The sequence below is a fragment of the Oncorhynchus keta genome, chromosome 2 (genome assembly GCF_023373465.1).
Source record: "Oncorhynchus keta strain PuntledgeMale-10-30-2019 chromosome 2, Oket_V2, whole genome shotgun sequence".
Taxonomy (NCBI): Eukaryota; Metazoa; Chordata; class Actinopteri; order Salmoniformes; family Salmonidae; genus Oncorhynchus; species Oncorhynchus keta.
This window is the reverse complement of record NC_068422.1, coordinates 46,772,109-46,787,696: the sequence shown is the minus strand read 5'-3', so window position 1 is coordinate 46,787,696 and position 15,588 is coordinate 46,772,109. Positions and strand designations below refer to the sequence as shown.

Genomic DNA, 15,588 nt, shown 5'->3' with positions numbered 1-15,588 from the left:
GCTTACTACACAGCATACACTTAGTATTACTTTCTTAGCTACAGTATACACATCTCCCTGGCATATTACATAATTTACGCTGCAGCATACAATACATTTTTGGACTCAGTTTGTTGTGCTGTGCTCACTTGAACAGGAAAGTGGTGAAGCAGTCCTTAGTGTGCAAATTTTGTCATCAAACTTTGTCATCAAAGTCTGGCATTCTCTGGAATGGTGGTGCTTTCAAGACAACTGGGAACTCAGTAAACAAGGTTGAATCATGATGACGTTAGTGATCTTCAGGTCGTAGCTCTAGAAAGAGGGCCGAGTTCCCAATTTACAATTCCGAGTTGGATGAAAGTCCAAAACGTATTTTCCCAGTCGGATCTCGTTTTTCTCGAGTTCCCAGTTGTCTTGAACTCACTATCCAGATTTTGCCTTTCCAAGTTAACAGTGGTTTTGAATGCGGCACAAATCATGCATCATTGACAGCATGGCCAATGTTGAATGTTTATAATTGTAAACTAGGAAAAGCGACCCTTAATCTTAGATTTGGAACCACAAAGTCACTCCACTGAATAGCAGGCTAATGATTGATGTGCAATGCTTGCAGTTAGGCACTGACCCCTTCCAAAGCACTCATTGTTGAATTTGAGATTTCCAACTTGTTTATGTCCAATGGCCGATGAGCACTGATGTTTTATCCGTAATTTTTCTTCATTATTTGCCAGAGGACTTGATGGTCGACTTGATTCATGAAGATGACTGCTAGCTAAAATTTTGAAAGTATGAGGTTGACACGATCAGTCCAATCAAAGCTACTATAGATATAACGTGATTTGACGTCATTTTATCTGTGGCCAATGATCTTGAGCCTTCTTGGATGTGCACTTCTAATGTAACTCTATAGCAGCACCCAAGGGGCTTGAGTTTTCGAACTCTACCCTTAGACTTGGCAGTCCCCATGAGTGATAGAACACTGAGCCAATCACTGCACAACGCTCCGTATTTTCTGCTGGCTTGCCCCACCACCACAGAAACCACTGAGCTAGGCTGAAACACCTGCATTTTGGAGCTGCCTTACTCAAGAAAACAAAAAAGAGACCATGTTTGTATGCACTGTTATTAACTCAATGATATATATTTTTTCTTTACATTGTTTGTAAACTGATATGCGACACATATTAATAATAAATAACATGCAAAACAGGCTTTATTTTGCTACAAATGTGGGCTTACAGCCCCACCTTCCACTGAATGACAAGTCACCACTGTATGGTTCTAAAATGAACTTAGCCTTAAGATATTTTTGGGAAACCGGGCCCTGTACAAGAGATTCTGTGGGACAGTACACCATGATGTTATGTCCTCGTCATGGCTGTCCAAGCACACAGTATGATAGACAGAGGCGGACAAAAATAAAGTTGATTTAAACAGCCAAGTTTGTTCATCAATCACTCTTTATTTGTCACACGTTATAAATTAGAGAACTTCACTCTTCGTCTCTCATCTTATCCCTTATCTATATTAATTTGTGAATTAATTCCCAGCATGCTCATGCTTAAAGGCAAATGGATTAATCTAATCTAATGTAATCTATGGTAATTTAAGAAACATCTGTAGTCCTTTTTTCTTAAAACAAGAAACAGTGATTATAATGGGTGATCTGAACTTAACATTTGAAAATGCTGTAGCATGATTAGAAAACATTTTGTAGGAAAACTTGGTACTTTTCCATCATGATATAAAACAGAAAATATTTTGTCATTTTGAACCTTGTGATAATCTCTGTGTAAACAGTGCATTGCATTCTGTCCTAAAATATGCTCTGGATAAAAAAAAGTGCATTTATTTTCTGAGGAATGTTGGGTGTGTGGTGGGAAGCTTCACAATAGCTATGTATCGTAAGATGAAGAGTTTTGATGGCTTGAATGTTTCTACTGTTCAATCAGAAGGTCTAAAGGTCCTTAACAATCACAATGTTGTAAGTTATTTAATTTATGGTCCTCTCTGGGCACTGTTCAATCTGGAATCACAAATGACTATCTTGTTCCCAAACAGATTAAACAGTTTGCAGATAAAAGTTCACATCATGCCATGGCCACTCATTATTTGTAGAGGAAGTGGTGTGTAGTCTATAAAGACTATAGACTTTGTTCTGCAGCAGGGTCTTCCTTGTGGCATCAGTGTTGTTTGGTCCTGTGGTCAGGCTTGTATTTGAGAAGCAGGCCGAGAGAGGCAAAGCCAAACAGCACCGTCTGGACAAACCAGAGGCAACGTGTCATTGTGCCGTCCACCCCTTTGTCACTGTGAAGAGACACAGACAGGCAGCAGTTTGGTCTCAGGTTCAGTGTCAGTGACTAGAACACAATGGCCCTTAAGGTATTGAGTAGAGTCCAAATTGGCAAATATAAAGAGAGGAGACAGAAGACTGTGCATAGTAAGATCTTAAATGTAACTAGACATGCAGTTATACGATGCCCCCTTCTGGCCAAAACAAAACATGGTGTGGAATGGTGCACTAGAAGAATCACAATAAAACTATTGTATTCGGTACAGTCAACAGTAGCTCTATGACTCCCACTTCTTCTCTTTGACCTTTGGGCAACATGAGTCAACACATAGGCTTAAACACCTTAAGAGTCGATTAGCTCCCCGTGTGTTTATGCTAGAGACACCATTTCTTGTAACGGCTGTAGCTCAATCCCCTCTTTACGCCGATATGAGGCTTATTCCATAACATGGGGCTTGTGAAAGTGGCCTTTTTCTACACAGAGGCTCCGGATTAGAAAATTGTCACAAAATCGTCTGCAAAACCCGAACCGTGTGAGCTAAGTAACTAATATGCCAAAACGGGAGACTTTCACAAACACGGCAGTGTCGGTTGTTTTGGCTCTACGACATCCACAAGCTTCACGGCAGTCGTCTGAACTCTGTCGCGGACATCCTCATTTCGAAGAGGTCTTTTCACAAAACCGAATACAAACGAATATGTCCCCAATATCGAAAGGGGAGACTCTCCAAAACACAAAGGTGCCAGATGTTCTACTCTATGACGCACACAAACTTCAGGGGAGTCGTCTGAAGGTTAACCCAGTACCGGGCTGTAAAAATTGCTAAAAGTGCATAGGGGGTAAAATGTGACAAAAAATAACGTGACCAAACATGGGTCAAAATAAAATACAAATATTTATTTTTGAACTTTTGGTTTTGCCATTTATCAATGTGTTATTCAATGTGTTGGGCTATAGCAGTAAAGGCCAAATTCAATGTATTATCAAATATTTGTTTTATAACGACAAGGGTCCTACAATTCTAAATTAAAATGGCTAAATTCTACATTTAATGACCATCTTAAAACAATGATACATGTTAGCTTAGTAGATATTGCTTAGGCTTAGACCTACAGGGGTTTTAAGGGTTTGGGTTTTAAAGTAGGTGTGATAGCATGTCACTAGAGGGAGCCTGATAGAAAGCAGATAAATAGCACCCCCTGGAGGAGACATGGATATATGAACATCCATCTTACCTGCAGACCTTCATGGCAACAAGGGCTTCTGCCACGTGGATGACCCAGGTTGCCCACCATCTGAAACACAGAGCAACACCCAACATTCAGAATGAGGGTGTTTCTAATCAATGTCGAACAGCTTTCTTTAAAAACAGTCTTACATTTTTTTCAGGCAAGTGACCAATGATTTTATGATTTCCTCAAGCTACAGTGTAATGGTCCCACACCACAGCAATTGATTAGAGATTTAAAAACAGAAAACACATTGGTCTTGTGCGGATATAAAATGTGTGAGTGTTTCTTTGATATTTCATAAGCGGTCATGCATGTGATTGATGAGTGGAAGTGTTACACTGTTTGAAAATGTTGTGAAAAGAGTGTGAAAATGTTGAAAGAGAGTGGGACACAGTGGATTATGCAGACTGACCAAGCCTCTGTATTCTGTGGGTACTTGGCACATCACTTGAAATCTCATTTACAGTGATATGGTGTGCTGGCAAACCTACCCAGTGCAGTAATTATTCCTTGTTCATTTGCATGCTAAACCTAAAATTATTGGTTATTACAGAGTTAGGCCTAACAACTGTAGAAGCTGCATGTGCTATACATTGTAACTGCAGTTTCATTCAGCATTTCTTTCAATTTCACATTGACTATCCTCATTCTGACTATAAGGTTGTTTGGCCAACATTTTAACGAATATTACTTGATGACAGAATCTTGTAAACATTACCATGGAGAAACACTAACTTACCCTTTGTACATGAGAGAATGGTAATTGTCCACCAGGTATCTGGACAGGCTTCCAAGAGGGCCCAGGTTGTCATAGGGGACCTGCTGTGGCCAGAACACTGTCCACTGAAACACAGAACAGAGATGCGGTCAGACGGTCAGTTCATGGAAAACACAGTTTTCACTAAATAGCATGTTATAAACAGTGCCCCATACACATGAATTGCTTCCACAACTTTTGACAACATTAATTAAGTACACATGTCCCCTATCCAAGTAATTTTCGAATATAATCACATGGTCAATGTAACATTGAGTTTTGAATATTATGTCCACCTCTGGCAGGTTGCAACATGCTTAACAAAAAGACTATTCAGGCCTATACATTCCAGAGGGCTTCCAGCTTGTGCAGAGGCCATTGTGCACGAACACTCCACTTTTGGCTCATCATTGTTCAGATATAGCCAAACTCGCTGACAGTCCTAGCAAGCAGTTGTCACTGGGGTTCCCGTGTTGGCGCACTCATCCTGACATTAGTATGACCTCTGACTTACATGACTGAGGAAGGCAACGTGGGGAAATGATGTGTCAATGAGGGGATATTATTTAGCCAGAATAGAACTAGACTACTAAGAGACATATTGCACCCAAATGATCTTTTCACGCCTGCTATGTTAGGTTAAACTCACCCTTTCCCCACATTCCAAACATAATGCGTTGTCTATGGGGTTATCTATGGCTGATAAATAGGCCTGCTTAGAGAAATGTCAAAGGCTATCTAACGTAACAATATCATGGAATTCCATTCCGCAGCGCAGGTACATTCTTCCACCCCCCCCCACACGTAAATGCAATAATAGATAGTTTAAAAGTCGGTAATTACAACGGAAACTATACAATATATATATTTCAATTAATTACACATTTTCAAATGAATTGTATTAGCCGGGATCTTACAGCAGGAATAATTCATATTTAACTCGCAGGGTTGATGACCTGGATACACTTTCATTGCACGCGCAACATCCAGGCTAACTTCGTAAGCTAAATACTGTACTACTTCGTCATGGACTTCACGGGAATTGAATAACAAAAACAACAAAAACAAATGTCTGAATAAAAGAAAGAAAGTTGGCCGAGTAAAATGGAGATCCACCCGGAGTCTATTCGTGGTGACGCTTTGACTGTGCCACCGTGGTTGTGGCACAGTCAACTCAACCATTTGCTTTATAATTGCGGTGGTATTGCTTCAAAACCATCCACGTTTTGTGGCTTTGACTTACTGTGAAGTATCCCATCGAAAGCGCCACTGTAGTTATCCAAAAAACACTGGTTCTTCTAAAATAATGACACCCGTCGCTTTTGGCCATGTTTGCGTTTAACTTGTCCCGCTCTCAAATTAACACGTGCAACAAAAACAGTAAGTACGCTTTTGTACCGAGACGGCTGTCTCTGAATGGGATTAGAGTAGGATGATGTCAATCTTTCTTTATCAGTCATATGATATCCAAGGTTCAATATTGATTTGAGACAAGTGCTATTTTGTTTCGAAATAGGAATAGCCTTGGTAGAAATAAAGAGAAAAGTTAAAAGTGCATGCACTGCATGTGTGCATGTATTGTTGATTTATTATACATTTACAACTTTGAATAGAATAGACGAAAATCATTGGCAAGTAAATGTATTTGCCAATGATTTTCGTCTATTTTAATCAAAGTTATAGGATTAAAGATCAGTAAAAGTGGGCCATTATCCATCTAAGTGGCTAATGGATGTAGACTAGATCTAAACTAATGGTTCTACAGTAAAATGGTCATGGGACCTAAGGTATTTACAATCTGATTCTCATAGTCTAGATATCTCTATCTGCATAACAATAACGAATCAATCACTTTATAGTAATTACACCATTAGTCAAATGGGAATTGGTCAAACTAGTTATTATTACTTATTTTTCACTGATTATTGCATGTAAAACTGTGTGTCGGAAGTATTTAAATCCTGAGCAAAACAGTTAATGAACTCAAAGAATAGCCTACATGAGGTCATTGTGAAATAGAGACAATGTATTTGCATGTGCTATGAGTTTAACTTGTTTATTTTGTAATATAGCTTTTATTTGAAGCAGTGATGAAACAGTATGTGAGGAGCCACCATATGACACGTTCTGAAGTGTGCAAATGCAAATGTTATAGGCTATGTATGTATTGAGGAGGACAATACCAATTTTGCAAGAGGCTTGAAGGACCAAAGGGCTACACATAATGTGTAATAGGATTTGGATAACCCCCAGAATGAATTGCTGTCAGGTCCAATGGCCCCGGAAAAGGAGGAGCCGTCCCAAAGCATGGAGACACTGATTCTCGCAGACCAGATAAGGAAAGAAAAGACAAGGAATGTCTCACCGGCTGATATTAAAAGTAGAGATAACAGTGCTGTTATTGCATTTTGTTATATGTTATTTTAATACCAGTAAGAGATAAAATACTAAGGTATATTACAGTATATTGTACTATTTACATAATATTATTGTCTTTTGGTTCAACTACTTCTGTGTTAAAATACCTGTGTCGGGGTTTCCCTACATTTCTATCAGTGTCACTGAGCTGAAAGTTCACTGTCCTCAGGGTCAGTCTTTCCCATAGGCATTGATGAAACCAGCGCAACCCCTGACCTTTCACTGTATTGGGCCTATACATCAATTGGGAGGTGAGGTAGCATATTGATTATGGTCCTATTAAATCACCAAACAATTACACATCCTTGTTTTTCTTATTTTTATATCTTGCATCTGTGTTGCTTTTCAATAGAACACAGCAGTCGTGGAAAAGGTTCTGTTCATGAATGGCATTTTGCGTTTCACTAATAGGCACGTGAGTTGATATTTCTTCAAGCCAGTTGTTCGGTTAATAGATGCAAACAAACCAAGGACTTTGTGAACACAAAAAAAAGTTAGCAGCTGTAATAGTTTCTGTGGACACAATGCCAAACACTTGTTTATAAGGCACCTTGAAAATGCAGTAAGCTCCACATTATCTACACACAAAGAAGTAAGCACGTATTACTGTTATACAGCATCAATTTTCAGCTAGTCCGTAAGAGTCGTGTTTTATTTAGTCATGTATTTTATGTCTCCTTGTGTGCCAATGACCTTGCATGTGATGAGGATGGGAGAGGGCCATTCACATTATCTTTGCCTCAGTACCTCTAAGACAACCCCCAGGTCAACACAAACATACCCCCCTCCAAACTGCCAAACTTTGGATACTGGTTGGGTACAGAGTCTTCTTGCAAATGATATAAAAGGGCGGTCTATACATTTTGGAGACAGAGCTCTTGAGAGCCTTCATGAAGGAGTATCTATACCGACTCACAGAACACTTACAGATTCCTACACATCTTGGATACTATCAAGGCACCATGTGGAAGGACACCAGCATCAGTAAGGAGAGGTCACTGGCTGACCCAGCATATAGACAATGTCAGATTTGTATTTTTGAGTAGGCCAGGTGAATCACAGATTATAATTATTGTCATTTTTGGGGGGAAATGTATTTATTTTATACTTTTTTTTAATTCTCTAAAGCTGAACATTTGCTTTTGTAAAAACAATGGATTTTTAGGGGGTTTGAAATATCAAAGGAACTTTACAGATGTTTTTGTCCTATGGGCTAGGTTTACCAGTCGTAATGCTTCAAAGTGACAGAGTCACATATAGATTCTTGCCTAAGCAAACCTATCCTGGAGACAGACTCACTTCATGATAAGACCACCCTCCACAACCTGTCCTGCCATGGGCTCCTCTGGCTCATCTCTGATCTGGAACCTGATTTTTTCCCCCTCAGATGTCCCAGGACAGATGGCCGTTACCGGAGCCTCGTGCCGGAGTACCAACCGCAGAAAGAGGACCAGCTTCTCCAAAGAGCACGTGGAGCTACTCCGTGTCACATTTGAGACAGACCCTTACCCTGGCATCAGCCTGAGAGAGAGCCTGTCCCAGAAAACAGGGCTACCTGAATCTCGTATCCAGGTAAGCAGCTACGCACACACATGTAAGCATGCCGGAACGCGCTCGCACAGACGCCCGCACACACGAGTGTAACGGGCTTGGTTTATATTACACATGCCCTGTGTTCAAAATGGGGCCTGCATGTGTGCTGCTGATACTGGTATCAGGGTTTCTGTTTATCTTTTAATTCACTACGATGATGTAAGCGGTTTTATCTGTGGTTCGTTTGGTCTGACTGGTAGAATGTAAAACACTTATAGTAAACAGAGGAGACAGAAGCAAGATAAGCCCCCAATGCTCTCACTGTATTCTACAGGTGTTTGTGAGTGGGCTTGGTAAATTATTAACATGGGCTCAAAGCAGATAATTCTATCTTAGTCAGGTTGTTTCTGTTTGCGTTGGATGTACATTCTAAATGCAGTGTTATAACACAGTTGTTTTGCAATTTCACTCCAGGTGTGGTTCCAGAACAGGAGGGCTCGGACTCTGAAGTGTAAGGGAGCTAAGACGTTTCTGTGCCAGTCAGACTCTGGCTTACACTCCCCTGGTGGGTTCACCCCTGTCCAGGATCCAGTTTCCCAGACCCGCACCATGGGGACAGGGGCTAGCCAGCACAGCCTTGCCCCTCTGTCCACCCCTCCCTGCCTTCCCCCTGCCTACTCCGCCCAGGTGAAGGAGGAGGATTACTTTTTCTATGGACGCTACTTTCCACCCTACCCTGGAGCGGAGGAGACTGGCCACAACACCTCCCAGTTTGGGTTAAGGCAGGCCAAGGTGCTGGGATACAGCTCCAGCATGCACCTGAAGAGCCCCGGGCACCAGATGGTTCAAGGAGCCTGGCCCCAGGCAGTTGACCAGGCGACCCCAGTCCAGTCCATATGGAGCCCCTCTCCTCTGGAGGTGAGGAACTACAGCTCTGGCTCCAGCAAGGCCTTCCTCTACCATCGCTCAGCCGAGCAGCAGCCCTTCTACAACAACCCCCAGGAAGCCTATAGAGGCCCCATTTCCCAGACCCAGGCCCCAGCCACCCCGGATTCCGGCTGCTGGGAAGTTGGACAAGAGAACACCCCTCCGATGGAAGGCCAAGGTTCCCGATTGGATGGCTCCTGGAGCATGGCTATGTTTACCCCAGAATACCCAGGACAAGCCCCGCACCATGCCCCCTTGCCAGAGCTCCCGGCCATGTCCCTGCAGGAGATCCTGGGAGAGCTGGAGGGAGAGTGGCGGGAGGGAGATGGACTGGACAGCCACCCCAATGGGGACAAACTGGTTTACTGCTGAAGTCTTAGCTCACTCTTCTTTTTCTTAACGATAGACAACCTCTTCATTGTTATTATTATTATTGTAGCATTTTGTATGTTTGTGGGAGTACGAGAGTGTTTACTGTATAGCCTGGGTTTCTGTGGACTAAGAGAGAAAGAGAGAGAGAGAGAGAGAGAGAGAGAGAGAGAGAGAGAGAGAGAGGGAGAGAGCGATAGAGAGAGAGAGAGGGAGAGAGCGATAGAGAGAGAGAGAGAGAGAAAGTGATAGAGAGAGAGAGAGAGAGAGAGAGAGAGAGAGAGAGGATCATACATCCTTAATTCCACAATGGTTCAATTTATTCTCCCATGTACTTCATCCCAATTAATTTTAGGTTATCTACTTATTTTAGGTTATCTACTTATCGCTTCCTGCACTATCCAGACTTCCTGCACTACCCCCCCTGCTGCTGCTATTCTCTGTTATTACCTATGCATAGCCACTTTAATAACTCTACCTACATGTAGATAGTTACCTCGATACCGGTGCCCCTGCACATTGACAGATTGACTCTGTACCGGCACCCCCTGTATGTAGCCCAGCTATTGTTATTTACTGCTGCTCTTTAATTATTTGTTATTCTTAACTCTTACTTTTTTAAAGGTATTTTCTTAAAACTGAATTGTTGGTTAAGGGCTTGTAAAGTAAGCATTTCACTGTAAGGTCTACACCTATTGTATTCGGCGCATGTGACATTAACATTTTATTTTATTTTATTTGAACAAATCCATTGTATTAAAACACCTTTGATTTAGAGGAAGTAATATCGTGTTGATTCTTAAAGTATCATGCCATAATGAAGTGGATTTAAAACACAGAGAGACTAAGTAGGCCTTCAAGATGGTTGTGAATCCACTGAGTAAGGCTTTGAATTTACGTTCCTTTACACTCATCTGTATTTGTCATGCATTTGATCAGTTGTCCCTCTTGCACAGTGTAAAGCAACATATATCCACTAGATGGTGCTTGTAAGTCACAGATTCATAGTATGGGAATGCAAGGAGCTGGTCAATGTACCGTGTATCAATTATAATGCTGTTTCTGACCATAACTCTTAAATTGTCCATACAAGCTGCCTGATGAAGGAGCTTTTGTCATTACTCTTATGCTAGATTACCACGATGACCCATTTTAATTACCATATATTATAGGATACATTTTTATAGATTTTTGAAACTCCATTCTGCTTCTATATAATGTATTGTAGTGCCCATGTTTTGAAACTCCATTCTGCTTCTATATTATGTATTGTAGTGTCCGTGTTTTGAAACTCCATTCTGCTTCTATATTATGTATTGTAGTGCCGGTGTTTTGAAACTCCATTCTGCTTCTATATTATGTATTGTAGTGTCCGTGTTTTGAAACTCCATTCTGCTTCTATGTTATGTATTGTAGTGTCCGTGTTTTGAAACTCCATTCTGCTTCTATGTTATGTATTGTAGTGTCTATGTTTTGAAACTGCATTCTGCTTCTATATAATGTATTGTAGTGTCCGTGTTTTGAAACTCCATTCTGCTTCTATATAATGTATTGTAGTGTCCATGTTTTGAAACTCCATTCTGCTTCTATGTTATGTATTGTAGTGTCTATGTTTTGAAACTCCATTCTGCTTCTATATAATGTATTGTAGTGTCCTTGTTTTGACACTCCATTCTGCTTCTATGTTATGTATTGTAGTGTCCGTGTTTTGAAACTCCATTCTGCTTCTATGTTATGTATTGTAGTGTCTATGTTTTGAAACTCCATTCTGCTTCTATATAATGTATTTGTGTCCGTGTCTTGAAACTCCATTCTGCTTCTATATAATGTATTGTATGTTTTGAAACTCCATTGTTCTAGTTATGTATTGTAGTGTCCGTGTTTTGAAACTCCATTCTGCTTCTATGTTATGTATTGTAGTGTCCGTGTTTTGAAACTCCATTCTGCTTCTATGTTATGTATTGTAGTGTCTATGTTTTGAAACTCCATTCTGCTTCTATATAATGTATTGAAGTGTCCGTGTTTTGAAACTCCATTCTGCTTCTATATAATGTATTGTAGTGTCCGTGTTTTGAAACTCCATTCTGCTTCTATGTTATGTATTGTAGTGTCCGTGTTTTGAAACTCCATTCTGCTTCTATATTATGTATTGTAGTGTCTATGTTTTGAAACTCCATTCTGCTTCTATATAATGTATTGTAGTGTCCGTGTTTTGAAACTCCATTCTGCTTCTATATAATGTATTGTAGTGTCCGTAAACTCCATTCTGCTTCTATGTTATGTATTGTCCGTGTTTTGAAACTCCATTCTGCTTCTATATAATGTATTGTAGTGTCCGTGTTTTGAAACTCCATTCTGCTTCTATATAATGTATTGTAGTGTCCGTGTTTTGAAACTCCATTCTGCTTCTATATAATGTATTGTAGTGTCCGTGTTTTGAAACTCCATTCTGCTTCTATATAATGTATTGTAGTGTCCGTGTTTTGAAACTCCATTCTGCTTCTATATAATGTATTGTAGTGTCCGTGTTTTGAAACTCCATTCTGCTTCTATATAATGTATTGTAGTGTCCGTGTTTTGAAACTCCATTCTGCTTCTATATAATGTATTGTAGTGTCCGTGTTTTGAAACTCCATTCTGCTTCTATATAATGTATTGTAGTGTCCGTGTTTTGAAACTCCATTCTGCTTCTATATAATGTATTGTAGTGTCCGTGTTTTGAAACTCCATTCTGCTTCTATATAATGTATTGTAGTGTCCGTGTTTTGAAACTCCATTCTGCTTCTATATAATGTATTGTAGTGTCCGTGTTTTGAAACTCCATTCTGCTTCTATATAATGTATTGTAGTGTCCGTGTTTTGAAACTCCATTCTGCTTCTATATAATGTATTGTAGTGTCCGTGTTTTGAAACTCCATTCTGCTTCTATATAATGTATTGTAGTGTCCGTGTTTTGAAACTCCATTCTGCTTCTATATAATGTATTGTAGTGTCCGTGTTTTGAAACTCCATTCTGCTTCTATATTATGTATTGTTATGTATTTAATTTCTTTGATTTCTTTGATGGTTGACGTACACTTCTAATGCTTTCCCCGTGCTGACATTTCTTCAGGTCTCTCAAAAGAAGTCAACCTTCATGGGAAAAATAAAGGATAAACGGTTCAAAAAGACTGTATATGTTTCCAACTATAATTCTAAAACCACAATCTTTTATAATACAAATAAGATCGTCTGTGCCATCCATTACTCTATCGCTCATGGATATTGTCATATGATATTGTAAGATTTCTATAGACACCATAGAAGATCCCTCCCGTCATGCGCCAAACTGACCACCCTCCTACGTCATGTAACCACAGAAAGGGGAGACCGTACTGGCAGAGTTACTTTACAACCAGAAACGACTGTCCAGCATCCACACAAGGACAAACAGGCTGAAACGTTCTACCATAGCCACTAACCATCAGACTTTTTAACAGCCAAATGTGACTTTTTAAACCGTCATTTCTTGTAAGCTAGGAACCTTTTCATCGAACGCAATACCCTGTGTTTTTGTTTTTTGAAAGTTTTTGTCTAAATGTAACTGTGCCTTCTGCAATATTCCGTCTTGTCGACTGCAAGCATGAATGAAATCAACCGAATCAAACGATGACCTCACTCGCCCTCTCATAGTACAACAGCATCCACCAGATCAGCTGAGTAGGGAGGTGCATATCTGTTGCTATGACCAATGTTTTCCTGCGACTGCTACCCCTGTAGTCGCACGTGCTCCACAGGGGGAAATGGGCTGCGAGACACAATGGAAAGAGAGACGACATCTGTTGCTCTCACCCAGCAGCACAATTCATTCACAGTAGCATCATTTATTACACACAGGCCAGAGAGGAACATTTAGGAAAATGTTTGTGTACAGGAGGTAAACATAACAAACGGATTATTATTTGCATACAGGGATATTTTCTAGTAGTGTACCTGAGAGACCTAAAGAGGACACGGATATATATGCATGTACACACGCACACACACACGCACACACACACACACACACACACACACACACACACACACACACACACACACACACACACACACACACACACACACACACACACACACACACACAGCTTTCCCCCATCCCATTCCAAGCAGCATCAATCAATGGCTGGAAGTGAAGATGTGCAATAAGACAGGAGAGAGGGGAGCAATCACAAAGCCCTGAGATGAGCTCTTAAATTAGACTGTGCAATACAGGTCCACACTGAGGGATTGATGAGATTACAGGCCATATTTTTTTGTGAAGGCTGGACTCATATCCTAGATGTGCCAGCAGCTGATGGAACAACCCATCACTCATATGCCTGTCTTCCCCAAGCTTGTTACACATTGGAAAATTGACACTGCGTGTGAGTCCGCGCGTCTTTGCGTTTGTGTGTGTGTGTGTCCATGTGCGTACACCTGCATATGTTTGTGCGTTTGTGCGTGTCACATGAAAAAATGCAGTATCTAGAAATATGATAGAAGAGCGCACCAATCCAAATTAAGTGCTGGGGACTTATCGGTTACCGTAGCTACTGAGACAAAGATTTAATTTGTGTGCACATTTCATTTCAAGTAAATGTTCTCTCAAGAGTGGTAAATCAAAACAATCAAAAAGGAACTACTGGGATACGATAAAAGACAAGACCTGTCTTTTATAGATGCCTTCACCTTTAAACCTTGTCCGGTTACAAAAATAGACCGTTGATATTAAATGTCATCCACTGGGAAATAAGGTCAGCAGCTCACTAATGAACTCATGTAGCTTAACAACATCAAACTTGCAACAGTAGCCTAGCTTATGCATGCTGGGTAAAATGAAGCAATGTATTATACACAGTACATATACAGTAGGCTAAATTAACATGTGCATTTTATGTGCCTTCATTATAGATTACATAAAGGCAATGCAGATAGTCTCATTTGGAATTTGACTAAAGGCTGTTGCTTCTCTTCTCTGATTGGCTCATGTGTAACATCTAATACTTTACATGATTTTAACAGCAAGTATGAGGTAATTGTTTGGTCATGTGACAGCTGCAGTAACTGTCAAAATGTGATGATAGGGCTACACTGAAGGTTCAAAGGCACATTTTCTCAGCTCTTCTTAGCCACACCCCCTGATGCTGATTGGCCCTTCGACATCTGGCAAGGGACTACCAACAAAGTGGACGTGAACTGTAGAGTTGTTGTGGGGAGGAATGAATGCATATGTGCACATGTGACATCAAATGGAAATATACTATAAAGAGAGAAGTCATAACATATGCCATACTATGTTTCGTTTTTAAAGAGAAAACACAAATCTAAAATAAGGATAAGTTTCTCAGTTCATTCAAATCATTATTTCAGTTCCACAGCAGCGGTTGGTCTGGGGGTACGAGGTCGGGGTTAGGGTCCGGGTACAGGGGAGGGGGTGGCAAACATGTGTAACAAGACAGCTGTTCCCATAACTATCAGAAACACAGGCGTGTCTTTGTGTTTGTCAGTTTGTTCTTCCTCCTCTTTCGAAAGGTAATGAAGATGAGTGCAACACGGAGGTCAAGTAACCTCTTCTTCGATGGTGATTTCACAGCACCCACTCCCTCCTGTGTTGTCTCCATCTGCCGGATCCTCACAATAACTCCCTTCCATTCTCTCTGAGGGGTTGGGTTAAATGCGGAAGACACATTACAATTGAATACATTCAGTTGGACAACTGACAAGGTATCCATCCCCCTTTCCCTTTCATCCATTGCCAGCAACCAGCCAGTCTCTTCCTGCAGACCCCCAGACCTCTCACTTAGGCTAAATCCTCAGGTCATCATGACATTGTCATACTTTGCTAATGCAGACCTGGGCAGTATAATCCCTATGAGTCAGAGCTAATGATTTTGTGCAATGTTTTAAAACAATTTTGGATTAATCAGGAAAGTAACAGAGAAAGTCTAAATCGATTACCATTATGCATAAGGTATATGCCTAAACATGCTTGTCTAAAGATGCAAATCAAGTGTCAGAACGATGACAAATAGGATATTTAGAGACACTCCAATATGAACAT

General features: G+C 40.5%; 2 protein-coding genes across 2 annotated transcripts; one reads left to right on the top strand and one right to left on the bottom strand.

The window, feature by feature from the left end:
- Nucleotides 1-1,421: 1,421 nt before the first annotated feature.
- On the bottom strand, nt 1,422-5,674 carry tmem254 (transmembrane protein 254). The gene is made up of 4 exons (XM_035798867.2): nt 5,506-5,674; nt 4,245-4,348; nt 3,509-3,568; nt 1,422-2,286 (listed from the first exon to the last, which is right to left on the bottom strand). Exons 1-4 carry the CDS (start codon nt 5,590-5,592, stop codon nt 2,163-2,165), a joined length of 375 nt encoding a protein of 124 aa, XP_035654760.1. The 5' UTR covers nt 5,593-5,674; the 3' UTR covers nt 1,422-2,162.
- Nucleotides 5,675-7,805: 2,131 nt separating this feature from the next.
- Nucleotides 7,806-9,789, top strand: LOC118361924 (homeobox protein OTX2-like). Its single transcript, XM_035742161.2, has 2 exons — nt 7,806-8,252; nt 8,688-9,789. The coding sequence occupies exons 1-2, from the start codon at nt 7,983-7,985 to the stop codon at nt 9,510-9,512; spliced, it is 1,095 nt and encodes a 364-aa protein (XP_035598054.1). The 5' UTR covers nt 7,806-7,982; the 3' UTR covers nt 9,513-9,789.
- Nucleotides 9,790-15,588: the final 5,799 nt, after the last annotated feature.